This window comes from Rhinatrema bivittatum, chromosome 6 (genome assembly GCF_901001135.1).
Source record: "Rhinatrema bivittatum chromosome 6, aRhiBiv1.1, whole genome shotgun sequence".
Classification (NCBI taxonomy): domain Eukaryota; kingdom Metazoa; phylum Chordata; class Amphibia; order Gymnophiona; family Rhinatrematidae; genus Rhinatrema; species Rhinatrema bivittatum.
In genome coordinates, this window is record NC_042620.1 from 71,207,785 (window position 1) to 71,224,629 (window position 16,845).

Here is a 16,845-nt window from a genome sequence, read left to right on the forward strand (position 1 = left end):
AAACAAAAAAAAAAAAAAAGATAGTTGAAATGGAAAAGATACAGAAAAGGTCAACCAAATGATAAAGGGGATGGAATAGCTCCCCTATATTGGAAAGGCTAAAAAGGTTAGGGCTGTTTAGCTTGGAGAAGAGATCGATGAGGGGGGTCAGAGGTCTACAAAATCAGGAGTGGAATAGAATGGTCAAACACTAATCAGTTATTTACTCTTTCAAAAACAAATACAGAGTAGGGAACACTCCATGAAGTTAGTAAGTAGCAAATTTAAAACAAAATCAGAAAATTCTCTCTCAGAGCACACAGTTAAGCTTGGGAATTCATTGCCAGAGGACATAGTAAAGGCAATTAGCATAGCTAGGTTTAAATTAAAAAAAAAAGTTTTGGACAAGTTCCTGGAGGAGAAGATCATAAACTTATTAACCAGGTAGACTTGGGGAAAGCCACTACATCTCCTTGGACTTTAGCAGTTTGGAATCTTGCCAGATACATGTGACCTGGACTGGCCACTGTTGGAAACAGGATACTTGACTGACAGTATGGCAATTCTTATGTTTTTAAGCAAAAGCCATAAAATCTAAAATTACTCAAATGAATGTTCCACATGGTTTATTTTATTTTCCAGCAGATATGACATGATCATACCACTACCAAATTTGCTTGTGGAAAGTGAATATTTAGCCAGTTACAATTTCCTCTGCACCCATTTCTTGGCTTATGGCATAATAAAAAGCATAGCAGAAAATGACCAGCAAGTTCATTTTATTTTATTTTATTAATTAGCATAACTGCCACTCCATGAAAGTTACCCTAGTTAACAGGTTACATTTTTTCCTTCATTCCCATCTTTAAACCAATAGGGATCCTCTGTTTGTTCCACATCCTTTTGAATTCCATCATCATTCTTGTATTCATTATTTCTTCTGGGAGGACACTGCTTGCATCCACCCTTTCCATGAAGAAATATTTTCCAATGTTGCTCCTGAGTCTACTCCTTGGTGTTTCATTCATTTATTTAGGCATTTTATATATCATCGTCGCAAAAACATGTTTTACAAAAATAACACTCATTCTCTAATGCTACAGCTTTCTTTCCTTTGGATCAAGGTTAAATTCTTGTGCATCATTAATACATTTCAGAAATTTAGAAATCTGTATATCTTCCCTGCCTCTCCTTTCCTCCCGGGTATACATAGTCAGATCCTTCAGTCTCATCTCAAGTTTTCTGGTGCAGATCCCACACATTTTGGCCACCTTTCTCTGCACTGCTTCCATCCTGCCCCTATCATTTTTGAGATATGGTCTCTAGAATGGAACATAGTACTGCAGGTGAGTCCTCACCAAAGACCTGTAGAGGTGAATCACCACCTTTTTTTCCTGCTTGTTATGCCTCTCTATACATCTAAGCATTCCTCTGGCTTTATAGCCACTGCCTTCTCACCTAGATTTGGACAATTTGAAGGTAGCAAAGCAATCACCCCAAGGTCTCTATCCCAGCCCACCAACACAAAGCTCCTTTGGATTTCTGCACCCCAAATACAATGTCCTGCATTCCTTGGCACAAAATCCTAGCAGCCAAGCTTTTGCCCACTCCTCAAGCTTTCTTAAATCACTTTTCAGACACTTTTCTCTTAATCGTTTGTAGTGCTCTGATAGCTGTCACTTTTCTCCTGTTCTGAAGTGTATAGGGTCATGCTAGTTTTCTGCTACATTGTCCAATAAACAGGAAAGAAAACAAACTTTCTATCAAAAAAATGTAGGCGAGACCATATTAAATCGGACTAAAATTAGTGAGTAGCGATCTACTCCATTTGTTAGGTCAGTGTAAAATGAGATAAGAATATCCAAACATACACGCACTTGTAATCTACAGCTATCAAGAGTTTTAAAGTGAAAGGGTAAGTAGCAGAGAGAAGGGGCAGAAAAGAAACTGGAAAAGTAAGAATTATATTTATTAATCCAGTACAAAGTTATCACTTGCAATTTATCTGCTAAAATTTGTTTCTACATCTCAGTGGACTAACATGACAATGTGTTATTCAAAGAAGCCTGAAACTCTTAATTACAACACTCTGGGCCGGATTTTAAAAGGGTTACGCGCATAAGGTATGCGCGTAACCCTTTTAAAACCCCCCTGCGCGCGCCGAGCCTATTTTGCAGAGGCTCAGCGGTGCGCACAAGCCCCGGGAGACGCGTAAGTCCCGGGGCTTCGCTAGGGGGCGTTCCCAGGAGAGTGTCGGGGGCGTAGTGCCGGCCCGGGGGCGCGGCTGAGGCCTTCGGAACAGCCCCTGGGTCGGGAGATGGCACGCCAGGCGTAACTTTTAGAATAAAGTTGTGTGTGTGTGTGTGTGTGGGGGGGGGGGGGGGGGGATTAGGTATGGGAAGGGAACGGGCAGCGCGCGCTGGGCTCGGCGCGCGCAAGGTGCACAAATGTGCACCCCCTTGCGCACGCCGACCCCGGATTTTATAAGATACGTGCATATCTTATAAAATCCAGCGTACTTTTGTTTGCGCCTGGTGCGTGAACAAAAGTACACGTGCACGCGCTGTTTCTTAAAATGTACCCCAGTGTGTATCAGATCTGGCTGTATGAAAACACTGTATGGAAACTAGTGATAACTGTTCAGTAGCATTCTAAGTCAGATATGATTATAATTTTCTAATGCAATATAACTATACTTGCATTTGTTTATATGGTTATCCTCAGCTTTTGATAGTCTAACATTTTCTTCATTGTAGCTAGCTTGGAAACAGTATGTAGTACTAAAGCGTTAAATACTTCTAAAAAACACAAAATAATTTACCTCCATTTTTAAAAAGTAGCAAAGGCAAGAAAACGTGATCCACCATTACAGGATACAGTAATAGTCTGATATACAGAAAAGACATTTCTGCAGCTTTTCTATATATTTTAACCTGATGTGAACACTGAATGTAACTTTCAAGCTACGTGCAGTGGCATATACATGAATATATATGGCCGCTCGTAGATCTAAAATAGTATTTTACAATGTGTGTATGTCATATGCGCTTATTGTAAAATACTTTACTCTCGAACATATGCACATATGTATGCTTATACATGAATACATGCAATGCATTGAACGCACATACTTTTCCTATTTTAAAAATATAAATGTATTTTATGCACGAAAATAATACAGGACTTACTTGCATAAAACCCAATTTGTACATGTAAATCAGCATATTTTAAAACATGCACAAAACAAATTAATCAGTTTACCAATTACTCCACCAGTTTGCCTAGTCCTTCTCCAATTACTCCTCCTGGTTCTTGAGTCTAAACTCCCCCTGGTTCACCCAGACCTTCCACCCAGTCAATAATACACATGAAACAAGTCTAACATCAACTATGCAGCTAATTAGCAGGTGTAAAATTGTGCAAGTAAGTTGCCAAATGTGTACACATATCTTTTAGGTTTCCATGTACAGGAGGCGAGCTCTTTTCAATGCAAAGGAGGCACTAGAATGAGGGGTTGTGAAATAGGGTTCAAAGGGGGTAGACTCAGGAGTAATCTTAGGAAATATTTCTTTTCAGAGAGGGAGGTGGATACATGGAACAGTCTCCCAGTGGAAGTGGTGGAGACAAAAACCATCAAGTCAAGAAAGTATGGGATAGTTACAGGGGATCTCTAAGGAAGTGTTGAGAATTATAATGCTAAATTTATTGGACGGATGGGCCATGCTGTCTGTCTGTCATGTTTCTATGCTTCTAAGTTTTAAAATACTAACTTAGGTGCATAACAGTTGGTCCTGTTCCAGAACGTCTCTTTTCTACATGTACTTTCTAGTTTTATAAAATATCGATGACAATAAAGGCTTCTTATGCACATATGCTAATTTTTACACTTGTAACTCCTTGAAAATTCACCTCATAAGCTTCATGTTATAAGACATTTTGAACTCTCTGGTTGGAAAGGTGTGATATAAAAGATAAGGATATATCAAAACCTATTTTCCTATAGATTTCCATTATAAATATGGAGATGTGATACCTCTAACACTTATATATAATAAAAAGCACCTCCCATAGAATATACATATATATAGAACACTACACTTAGTTATTTTATCAGTCATTTTTGATTCTTTTAGCTTCTTTTCATGTTTTGTTCATTTTTTTCTTTCAACAAAATTCTGTAGTAATGGGTTTCCATTACATTAAGTGCCATGAAGTAAGTTCTGTTAATGTGAATTTCCATATAATGAGGGGTTGTTGTACAAGCATCTCCTGCTGGCCAATCAATAGCTCTCTCCAGGAGTGTTCAACTCTCTACAGTCGCAATAGGCTGTAAACTACCAAGGACAGAATAATTAGCTCCATGTCAAGTTACCCACTCCCAAAATACACCGGAAAATAACATTTCTATTGTTGTATAATACAAAACAAAGGGGGTAGGTATATCAAATATATTGCAAAAGAATTCCTTCAAAGATGTTGCAAAATTATTTCAAATCTATATATCTTTCAAACCTTTTTACTATCTTTTATAAAAGAAATATGAAATACACAAACCATACATTTGACATGAAATCAATAATTCCTAATATCAAAAAATAAAATCCATCATAATTATAAACTCATACATCTCAAAACATACAATCACACTCAAAGTACTTCCTTGTATATCAAAATCACAATACATATATCCCACATACATACCACCTATTAAAAACCCAACACTCCAAAAATAAACATTGAACAATTTCCAGAAAGGAACTTCATAGATCATATAGCTTAGCACAATGTCCATCAAATATTCTCCCAGATTTCCCTCAAATCTTTTCCTGAATATTCTCACAAATCTCTCTCAAATGTACTCCCAAAATGTAGAGATTACTTACCTGATAATCTCCTTTTCCTTAGTGTATGCAGATGGACTCAAGACAAGTGGGTATAGTGTGCTCGTGCTAGCAGTTGGAGACGGATCTGACGTCAGCACGGGTACATATACCCCCACAGGAAGTGAAGCAACTCAGTAATCTTCCTTGCAAAAGCTGTATGAGCTATATAAGTGTAGCTGACCGATCAATTAAAGAAACAGGATTACCCTGACAGATTGATAGTAGCTGGAGACCGTCAGTGTTCTTCAACCGGAAGGCGTCGACACCCAGCAGGGTGGAGGCCCTATATAAGCAAAACATGGCTTACCGTGAATCGGCGAATCTCCATGAATACCGGCAGCCGGGCAAGATGGTGAGTCCATCTGCATACATAAAGGAAAAGGAGATTATCAGGTAAGTAATCTCTACATTTCCTGTCGTGTAGCAGATGGACTCAAGACAAGTGGGATGTACAAAAGCTACTCCCGGACTGGGCGGGAGGCTGCCCGAGGTCCATGTAGGATTGCCCTCGCAAATGCTGTGTCCTCCCTGGCCTGAACGTCCAGACGGTAGAATCTGGAGAAAGTATGAAGGGAGGACCACGTCGCCGCTTTACATATCTCCGCCGGTGACAGCATCCCGGTTTCTGGCCAAGAGGCCGCTTGCGCTCTGGTAGAATGAGCCTTGACCTGTAGTGGAGGCGGCTTTCCTGCCTCTACGTAGGCTGCCTTGATGACTTCTTTGATCCAGCAGGTGATGGTCGGCCGTGAGGCCGCTTCCCCTTGTTTCTTCCCGCTGTGCAGGACGAACAGGTGGTCCGTCTTTCGTACTGGTTCTGACATGTCCAGGTATCTGGGCAGTAATCTGCCAATGTCGAGATGACGTAGTAGTTGACCTTCTTCAGACTTCTGCAAACCATCCGTAGTGGGCAAGGATATGGTTTGGCTGAGGTGAAATTGTGAGACGACCTTCGGCAAGAAGGAAGGAACTGTGCGAAGATGGATAGCCTCTGGAGTGATTCTGAGAAACGGATCACGGCAGGACAGTGCTTGTAGCTCTGAGATGCAACTGGCGGAACAGACCTCTAGTAAGAACACCATCTTCAAGGTCAACAAACGAAGGGACAGACCTCTCAGGGGCCTGAAGGTGGATCCCGCTAGAAAATCCAACACTAGGTTGAGGTTCCACAGAGGCACCGGCCACTTCAGTGGCGGGCGAATGTGCTTGACTCCTTTCAGGAAGCGTGACACATCAGGGTGTGTGGCAATGGTGTTGCCGTCCCTCCGGGGACCATAGCAAGATAGTGCCGCTACCTGTACCTTGATGGAGCTGAGAGAAAGACCCTTCTGAAGCCCATCTTGTAGGAAGTCCAAAATGATAGGTATCTTAGCGGCATGTGGATTGGTGCTGTGAGAATCGCACCAAGCTTCAAAAACTCTCCAGATCCTTATATATGTAAGCGATGTGGAGAACTTGCGTACTCGGAGGAGTGTATCGATTACCGCCTCCGAGTAACCTCTCTTCTTCAGTCGAGCCCTCTCAATGGCCAAACTGTAAGAGAATTGAGCCGGATCCTCGTGGATGATGGGGCCCTGCCGCAGCAGGTCCCGGTAAGGAGGCAGGGGTAATGGGTTCCCTGCCAGCAGTCTTCTCATGTCTGCGTACCAGGGTCTTCTTGGCCAATCCGGGGCCACTAGAAGAACTAGGCCTCTGTGCCGCTGAATCTTGTGTAGAATGGCGCCCAGCAGGGGCCACCGAGGAAAGGCATATAGCAGAATCCCTTGAGGCCATGGTTGTACCAGGGCGTCGATCCCCTGGGATAGAGGATCCCGCCGGCGACTGAAATATCTGGGAACTTGGGCGTTAGACAGGTCCGCTAGTAGGTCCATGCCCGGCGTCCCCCACTGGTCTACGATCAGATGGAAAGCCTTGGGCGACAGCTGCCATTCTCCCGGGTTCAGGCTTTCTCTGCTGAGGAAGTCTGCCTTGGCGTTGTCCATCCCTGCGATGTGGACAGCGGAGATATCTTGGAGATTTGCTTCTGCCCAAATCATCAGTGGAGTGATCTCCAGGGATACCTGTTGACTCCTGGTTCCGCCCTGTCGGTTGATGTATGCCACCATGGTGGCGTTGTCCGACATCACTCTGACCGCTCTGTTGCGGAGTCTGTGAGAAAAGTGCAGGCATGCGAGCCTGACTGCCCTTGCTTCCAGTTGGTTGATGTTCCACCCCACTCTATTCTGCTCCACCGCCCCTGGGCGGTGAGCTCTTTGCAGTGTGCTCCCCAGCCGTTCAGACTGGCATCTGTGGTGAGCAGGGTCCAGGTTGGGGAGGACATTCTCGAGCCCCGGCTCAAGTGGCCGGGCTGCAACCACCATCGTAGCTGAATCCGTACTCTGGCTGGTAGACGGAGGTGTACGGTGTAGTTCTGCAATCGTGGGCTCCACCGGGATAGGAGGGCGTGTTGCAAAGGTCTCATATGAGCCCGTGCCCATGGGACCACTTCCAGAGTGGATGCCATGAGGCCGAGGACTTGCAGGTAATCCCGAGCTGTGGACCGGAAGGTGCGCAGCAGGACCTGCAGACAATTCTGAAGCTTTAATATCCTCTTGGAGATCAAGCTGACCGTGTCCGCCTGGGTATCGAATAGGGCTCAGAGATATTCCAGCGACTGCGACGGCTGTAGGGAACTCTTGCTTAACTTGACTACCCAACCCAGGCTTTCCAGGAGGGCTATAACCCTGCCGGTTGCCTGGCGGCTCTCCTCCTGCGACTTTGCTCTGATCAGCCAATCGTCCAGATAGGGATGGACGAGAATTCCTTCCTTCCTGAGGGCTGCTGCCACTACTACGATTACCTTGGTAAAGATCCATGGCGCAGTGGCCAACCCGAAGGGTAGGGCTCGGAACTGGAAGTGCTGATTGAGGACTTTGAAGCGTAAATAGTGCTGGTGGTCCTGATGAATTGGGATATGTAGATAGGCTTCAGACAGATCCAGGGAGGTGAGAAACTCCCCTGGTCGTACTGCATTCTTGACGGATCGCAGAGTTTCCATGCGAAAGCTGGGGACCCGGAGGTGTCGGTTGACGGACTTCAGGTCCAGGACTGGGCGGAAAATGCCCCCTTTCTTGGGCACTATGAAATAAATGGAATAATGCCCAGAACTTGTTTCCCCTGCAGGGACTGGGACTATGGCTCTTAGGGCCAGGAGCCTCCGTAAGGTCTCTTCCAATGCCGTCTGCTTGAGAGGTGAGCAGGGAGATTCCACAAACTTGGCTGGCGGAAGCCGAAGAAAATCCAGGTAATATCCTTCTCGGATGATGGTAAGGACCCATTGATCCGAGGTGATCTCGACCCACCTGTGGTAGAAGAGGGTTAGCCTGCCCCCTATGGCCGCTACCCGCGGATGGGTCGGCTGATTGTCATTGCGGCGTCCGGCCGGGGCCAGAACCCGGGCCGGGTCTCCTCTTGTGCTTAGCCCGAAAGGGCTGATTCCTGGCCGGAGGACGGGGTGCTTGGTAGCGGGTCCTGTAAGGATGGAAGCGCTGAGAGCTGCCACCTCTAGGTGGCCTTGAAAAGGTGCACTGGCTCCTCCTAGACCTGTCTTCTGGGAGACGGGGTAATGGAGAGGTACCCCATGTCCTAGCCAATTGTTCGAGGTTGCTGCCGAACAGTAGGGAACCCTTAAAGGGCATTCTCGTGAGGCGGGACTTGGAGGAAGCATTGGACGCCCAATTGCATAGCCATAGCTGCCTCCGGGCCGCCACCGAGAAGGACACTCCTTTGGCAGCCGTACGGACGAGGTCGGAGGCTGCGTCAATGAGATATGCGAGAGCGGACTCCATGTCTTCCCCAGGGGTGTTAGTTTAGGCCTGTGACAAACAGGAACATGTAACCACGGTGCAGCAAGTTGCAAGGACATAGCTGCCACCTCAAACGCCTGCTTCAAAATGGTGTCCATGCGTCGGACATGGGCATCCTTGAGGGCCCCTCCCCCCTCAACCGGAATGGTGGTGCGCTTCACAATGGCGCTAACGATGGCATCTACTTTGGGGCACGCCAGAAGCTCCTTAGATGTCGGGTCCAGAGGGTATATGCCCGACAGGGCCCGACCCCCTTGGAAAGAGGCCTCCGGCGCTTCCCACTCTAATTCAATCAGCTGCTGTGCTGCCTGTAAGAAAGGAAAATGGTGGGCCATCTGGCGCAGACGCTCCAGGAGAGGGTTCATCTTCGGGTCCCCCTGGGCGCTTTGGGCCGGAATGGCCAGTTCTGAAAGCATTGTGACACCAAGCCTGGAAGATGTTCCTTTTGAAAGAAGCGTCTCATGGTCCGATATGGAGCCATCCCCGAGGGAAGTTCACCCTCCTCGGGGAATTCTTTTCCCTCCCCGGAACAAGTTGGATCCCCCAGGCCAGGGCTGCCGGGCGGGGAGTGGCGGAGCAGAGGTTTCGAGGATCCAGGGCCCGGGTCCACCGGAACGGAAGGACCCACTGGAGGGGCAGACTGCATCTGAACAAAGGTGTGAAGTCCCTGGAAGAACTCCACCCAGGAAAAGGAGGCCAGATCTGGACTTAGGGGCACCAGGCCTTTCGATGTCCCTGGATGCTCGCCGCTGCTTCTAAGTCTGGAGTGTTCCCCGAGGAACCGCCGGGCTGGGACCTGCTCTGGCCCAGTGCTCCCATGGCCTCCTCACATTGGGCACATAGGGAGTCCTCGCTCTGGGTGGCTCTGAGGTTACATGCCGAGCAGAGACTTAGAGTTCGCATGTCCGAGCCCGGAGAAGCCGGCTCCGTGGATGCCTGCTGCTCCATGTCTGCCGTTATTACCACCCAACCGGACTATGCGCCTATGAGCGGGCGTCGTATAAACATGCGCCTATGCGCGGGCGTCTTAGAAACGTGCGCCTATGAGCGGGCGTCTTAGAAACGTGCGCCTATGAGCGGGTGCCTAAGCAATGTGCGCCTATGTACGGCCGTCTTATAAACATGCGCCTATGAGCGGGCGCCTAAGCAATGTGCGCCCCCGAGTGGGTGTCTTAGAAACGTGCGCCTATGAGCGGGCGCCTAAGCAATGTGCGCCCCTAAGCGGGCGTCTTAGAAATGTGCGCCTAAGCAATATGCGCCTAAGCAATATGCGCCTATGAGAAAAGCGTATGGCAGCGGGAGCAACGGGCGCTTATCGCAGTATGCGAATACCAAGAAACATGGCAATTTCTTCGGCGTGCTGCCTCGCAAGCAGGCCCAGCTAGTCCACACTTCCTCGGAGACCACAGAAAAGATGTGCACCTTACCTTGTCTTCGGTGCTTCCCGGCTGGAACCCGGGGGGTCTCTGGCTGCGGGGGGAGAGGGGAAGTACCTTCACTGCCGCTCTAGGAAGTGCACCTGCTGCCTCTAGTCCACGCCCGAGCCCTTCTCGCTCGGGGGCCAAGTCCACGCCGGGACCGAGGCTGCCTCTATGCCATGGCCCGAGCCCTCCTCGCTCGAGGGCTAGGTCCCTGCCGCGACCCGGCCACCGGACCGAGGCTCTCACCTCTGAGGGACCACGGAAGTCAGCTCGGGAAACTCAACTGGGGGAGGAACCGAATGGTATCCCGCAGGAGTGCAGGGCTTGTCTTCAGCAAGTTGAGAATTTTTTTTTTTGTAGAAGTTTAGAATTTGGAAACACGTTCAGCGAGCGTGAGGTAGCTCCAAACTGCTTTGGAGACTGAAATTACTGAGTTGCTTCACTTCCTGTGGGGGTATATGTACCCGTGCTGACGTCAGATCCGTCTCCAACTGCTAGCACGAGCACACTATACCCACTTGTCTTGAGTCCATCTGCTACACGACAGGAAAGGGCAAATTTCAAATCATACGTGTGCAGTGTACATTTGTGCGCGCAACCCGGCACGCACAAATGTACGCCTGATTTTATAACATGCACGTGCAGCCGTGCACGTTATAAAATCAGGGGTCGGTGCTCGCAAGGGGGTGCATACTAGTGCACCTTGCGCGCGCAGAGCCCTTGGGAAGACCAGCTGGTTTTCCCCCTTCCCTTCGAGGCCGAAATCGGAGCGGCCTCAGAGGGAACTTTCCTTTCTCCTCCCCCACCTTTTCTTCCCTTCCCCTACCTGTCCTGCCCCGAGCTCGAAACCCCCCCCCCCAAAACAAAACAAAAAAACAACCTCTTACCTTTATTTTACAAGTTACTTGTGCAAGCCGGCCGACTGCCGGCGCACGATCTCCCGGCCCAGCAGCCTTGCAGAGGCCTCTGGCCAAGCCCCACCACGCCCATTTTTCAAGCCCCCGGGGCTTTACACACGCCGCCAGGCCTTTTGAAAATAGGCCCGGCGCACGTAACCCCCCCCCCATGCATAAATCCTCCTGGATTTACGCGCGTAACCCTTTGAAAATCTGCCCCAAAGTGTCTTGAATGTACTTCCAACAAGGGCCTGTATTTCGCCTCAAATAAAAGGCTGCTTCAAGGGAACTAAAAAACAAATACAGGGACAAGATCAAAAGATTATACACCCATTAGCCAAAAAAACATCCCATGAACAAAGTTACCAACCTCTCATTGTAAATCTGGGACCCTCCTCCTTTATCGCCTGCACCAGCACTATCAAAAGAGATTGTGGAACCCCACTGAAATAAACACAGCTCATAGGAGGCCATATATAACTCCTCCCCCTCCCAAACAATAATTTAATCCACTCACGTAAAAAAATACAACCCAATATTTGCCAAAAATTGCTGCAGTTTTTCCAAAGAGCCAGACTCAATAACGAACACACTGCATTCATAAAAAAAAAAATCTTATACAAACCCCTACCTTAAAAGCAAATACTAACCCACAGCAGATTCTTCGAGTTGCTTTTTCAGATATGTGCATCACAAATTTGTCTGTTTGAAACGACTCTACATAGAAAGGCGACCAATTTTAATTTGTTGCTGCATTTTGACAATTGTCATCCTCAAAGTATGAAAGAGGATATCTGTCAGCCAATTTTTTTTGGCTGCACCAAGTTTGTTCATTGCTCAATGATTTTAAAAAACTAGTGGCAAAAACACGTGCTTACTTCTTGGAAAGAAGGAACTTGTGCAGAGTGATTAAAAGAGCTTGTAAGAGAGCACAGTTTCATGATCATGATTTCTTATGAAAAAAGAAACCTGTGGTGACTCTAGATAGGGTGGTTTGGATTCTATCACACACTTGACGACACACAACGTGATGAGTGATTAAATCTTGTTGGCCCCTATTCAGAGCATTCAGTGTGTTTGCTAAACTTCCTCCTTTTGCTTATGGGGGGTAGGGGGGGGGGGGAATTTTGAGAGATGAACTGATTTTTTTTATCCATTCCTGATAAAGAGTTTTGGAGAAAGTAGAGGACATCAACTCTGTGGGGAAGTACAGTGTGTGCACTCTCACATTGAGTTTGAACATCCAAAAGCTCTTCAGAAATTTAGATTGTCATCCACTACATGATTATCCAGTAATGTTATATATATATATATATATATATATATATATATATATATATATATATATATATATATATATTATAATATGTCCATGTGCTTTTATTTATGTTGGGAAGACTAGTTGCTTACTAAAAACATGGATAATTTAACACTGCAGCAATCTGAGGAATAAACGATTTGAGGCTCCTTTAGTACAATTTTGGATGAAGTCTGAATATGATCATTCAGATTAACTTTTTTTTCTACTTTACAGCAAGCACAATTGCATCCATGCAGAGGGAACTCATCCTGTCACCTAATAAGGATCGAACAAAGGTGGATCTTTTGCTTTAGTTTGGTGAATCCAAATGGTTTAAACCAGAAGATAGAATGGGGAGTACTTTTATAGTTAGTGTTTCTATTCTTATGTATTTTTGGATTGAGTCAGGAACGTGTTAGTGATATGTTCTCAGAGATAGGGAGGGTGAATGTTGATTGGCAGTTTCATACTGAGCATGTGTAATTTTGATTCGTTGATTCAAATGAGGGAATATATATGTATAAGAGGAGTGCAGTTTACAGGCTAAGGTTATGGGCAGATCTGTAGCAATTTAGTAGTCTTTCAGCCTGAGTGACAGGGTCAAAATGTTGCATTTTCATCGCTGTTAACTGCATAGGAGCAGAACCCTTCATATGTTCTTGAATTCATGTTGTCTTAAGATAGAAATCCCCAGAGCTACTGTAGTAACTAATGCTCTAGTGATTTTAGTTGATGTCCCATCTGATTCAGAGTGCTTTATGATTGCTAATTTGACTTTGATTGTTCTAGTCTTAGGTTTCTTAGAATAGGAGAGCCTCCATCTCCATGGACTTTGCTTTTCAAAAAACATTTCACAGGCGAGAGACAGGCTTTCACAGAAACATTTTCACAGGAGACAGACTGGCTGGAGGACAGGCTTCCACAGTGAGAATTCTGGAAGGGCTTCACAGGAGAATTTACAAAGATGCTGGCATTTCAATGCAGAAAATATAAAAGAAAATAAAAGAAGAAAGGGTTTAAAAAGGTGCTTGCACTAATTAACCATTATATTTCCAATGGGAAGAGAGGCAAAAACTCGCCAGGCATCTTAATTCACTAGAACCACTGGAGGATACCGCTGCTTTGTACTCTGTGGCACACGTTCTTAAACAGCCCTGGCTGAACGTGCTGACCTCGTTTGAAGACACTGATGTGCTGGCAAACATGCTGAGTGTGCTGGACGTGCTGACGTTATTGACTGGTGCCAGGACGGCATCATATGATGGGTCATGCATTGGAGATACAGGGAAAGGTAATAATTCTCTGGCAACAAAAGGACAAAATGTTGCAATTCAGGCAGTTACCCCAAGGAGGTGTTATATTTTCTAGGGGCAACTATAAAAAAAAAAAAAAAATTGTAACCCTAAAGCACATTAAATAAATAAAAATCAAAACAAAAAACAAGCCACATTTAATAAGAAAATGCTAATCAAGAGGTTTTTACCATACTCTTTCCAGATCCTCTGGGGCCAATAATTAATGCAGAATTACTCTCCCCATGGACAGCTGTACGTTTCAGTAGCTCAATGAGATGCCTGAAATATAACACAACATAGTAAATGATGGCAGGTAAAAACCAGTAAGGCTCACTCAGTCTGCCCAGCAATGTGTTTAATTAATCATGCTGATATTGTAAAGTGCGCTCAGCTAAGCGCACTGTTTAACCCAAATGGACGCACATTCACAACCCCCAATACAATAAGGGGTTTAGCATGTCCAAAACAAGCATCGTTACCCCCCCCCCCCCCCAAAACTAATAGTGCTCTTCACATGCAAATGCATGTCGATGAGGCTATTAGTCATTCGCCTGGAATACAGTAAAAAAAAAAAAAAAAAAAAGCATGTGGCTGATTGGCACATTTTACACTCATGCAGGCATTAACTTCTAAGCAGCCTGAAAAAGTGTACAGAAGAAAACAGAAAATACTGCTTTTCTGTACATCCTCCAACTTAAAATTGTGGCACTATTAAGTCGGAGCAACCAAAAGGTGAAAATGTTTTTTAAAAATGTGCCGGCGGGTCAGGTTAGGAAAATGGACGCTTAATTTTATGACCCCTCATTTAAATATGGTATCACGTGCCCAGGTGAGGTGGTTGGGCACGCGTTAGGAAAATGGGCGCTCACTGAGCACCCATTTTCCCTGCACACTTTACTGTATTGGCCTGAATGATAGGAAGATCTACAGAGGGATAGCTGTGTTAGTCTTGTGTAGCAAAACTGATATGAGGCAGGTGGCACCTTTAGACTAACCAATTTAACAAGGCATTAGCTTTTGAAGACAGGGTTTACCTTTGTCAGATGCATGAAGTGCAGTACAGGCAGTGGGCAATATATATGGAAATGGGGAGGGGAAATGTTGAGATTACTTACCTGATAATCTCCTTTTCCTTAGTGTAGACAGATGAACTCAGAACAAGTGGGTATAGTGTGCTCGTGCTAGCAGTTGGAGACGGATCCGACATCAGCACGGGTACATATACCCCCACAGGAAGTGAAGCCACTCAGTAATCTTCCTTGCAAAAGCTGTTATGGATATATGTGTACTGACTGACCGATCAATTAATTAGTGAAACAGGATTCCCCTGACCGATTGATAGTAGCTGGAGACCGCCAGCGCTCCCAACCGGAAGGCGTTGACACCTGGTAGAGTGGACGCACTCATGTAAGAAGTGATAAGGCTTACCTTGAATCGGTGAAACCCCTGTATACCGGCAGCCGGGCGGGATGCTGAGTCCATCTGTCTACACTAAGGAAAAGGAGATTATCAGGAAAGTAATCTCAACATTTCCTAGCGTGTAGCCAGATGGACTCAGAACAAGTGGGATGTACAAAAGCTACTCCCGAACTGGGCGGGAGGCTGCCTGAGGACCGCATAGGACTGCCCTCGCAAATGCTGTGTCCTCCCTGGCCTGGACATCCAAACGGTAAAATCTGGAAAAGGTATGGAGGGAGGACCATGTCGCCGCCTTACATATCTCCGCGGGCGACAGCAACCTAGATTCTGCCCAAGAGGCCGCCTGCGCTCTGGTAGAATGAGCCTTGACCTGCAGAGGTGGAGACTTCCCGGCCTCTACGTAGACCGCTCTGATAACTTCTTTCATCCAGTGGGCGATGGTCGGCCGAGAGGCCGCTTCCCCTTGCTTCTTCCCGCTGTGAAGGACGAACAGATGGTCCATCTTTCGTACTGCTTCTGTCTCTTCCAGGTATCTGGGCAGCAATCTGCCGATGTCGAGATGGCGTAGCAAATGCCCTTCTTCTGATTCCTTCAAACCCGCCGTGGTTGGCAAGGATATGATTTTGGTTGAGGTGAAATTGTGAGACTACTTTAGGTAAGAAAGAGGGAACCGTGCGAAGATGGATAGCCTCTGGAGTGAGCCTGAGAAAGGGATCACGGCAGGACAGCGCTTGTAGCTCTGAGATGCGGCATGCTGAACCCACTGCCAGCAGGAACACCATCTTCAAAGTTAGCGAACGGAGAGACAGGCCCCGAAGGGGTCTGAAGGTGGATCCCGCGAGGAAATCCAAAATGAGGTTGAGGTTCCACAGGGGCACTGGCCACTTCAGTGGCGGACGAATGTGCTTGACTCCTTTCAGGAAGCGGGACACATCTGGGTGCGTGGCAATGGTCTTGCCCTCCCTCCTGGGACCGTAGCAAGACAGCGCAGCCACCTGAACCTTGATGGAGCTTAGGGAGAGACCCTTCTGAAGCCCATCCTGCAGGAAATCCAAAACAATAGGGATAGTAGTCGCATGTGGATTGGTGCCATGAGTGTCGCACCAGGCTTCAAATACTCTCCAGATCCTTATGTAGGTGAGGGATGTGGAAAACTTGCGAGCTCGGAGGAGTGTGTCTATCACCGGCTCCGAGTAACCTCTCTTCTTCAGTTTAGCCCTCTCAATGGCCAGACTGTAAGAGAGAATTGAGCCGGATCCTCGTGGAGGATGGGACCTTGAAGAAGCAGGGGAAGGGGCTCCCCTGTCAGCAGTCTTCTCATGTCCGCGTACCAGGGTCTTCTTGGCCAGTCTGGTGCCACTAGAAGAATTAGGCCTCTGTGCCTCTGAATCTTGTGTATAAGGGCGCCCAGCAGGGGCCACGGAGGAAAGGCGTATAGCAGGGTCCCTGGAGGCCATGGCTGAACCAGGGTGTCGATCCCGTGAGAGAACGGATCTCGCTTGCGGCTGAAGTATCTGGGTACTTGAGCATTGGACCTGTCCGCTAGTAGGTCCATGTCCGGAGTCCCCCACTGATCCACAATCATCTGGAAGGCTGTGGGGGACAGCTGCCATTCTCCCGGGTTTAGGCTTTCCCTGCTGAGGAAGTCTGCCACGGTGTTGTCCCTTACGGCAATGTGGACGGTGGAGATGTCCTGGAGATTCGCCTCTGCCCAAGCCATCAGCGGGGCTACCTCTAGGGACACCTGTTGGCTTCTGGTTCCGCCCTGTTGGTTGATGTATGCCACCGCGGTGGCGTTGTCGGACATCAC

At 47.0% G+C, this 16,845-nt stretch overlaps 1 protein-coding gene across 10 annotated transcripts in view; it reads right to left on the reverse strand.

Annotated features, from left to right (window-relative positions):
• The window catches only part of ORC4 (origin recognition complex subunit 4), a 179,691-nt gene that overhangs the window by 129,224 nt on the left and 33,622 nt on the right, over positions 1-16,845 (reverse strand). For 7 of the 10 annotated variants that reach the window (XM_029605426.1, XM_029605429.1, XM_029605424.1 and 4 more), the window contains one exon: positions 13,805-13,895. The exons of the other annotated variants lie outside the window; for them this stretch is intronic. In XM_029605426.1, coding sequence (XP_029461286.1) covers positions 13,805-13,895 — 91 coding nt within the window. The remainder of the gene's footprint in view (positions 1-13,804; positions 13,896-16,845) is intronic. 10 annotated transcript variants of the gene reach the window in all.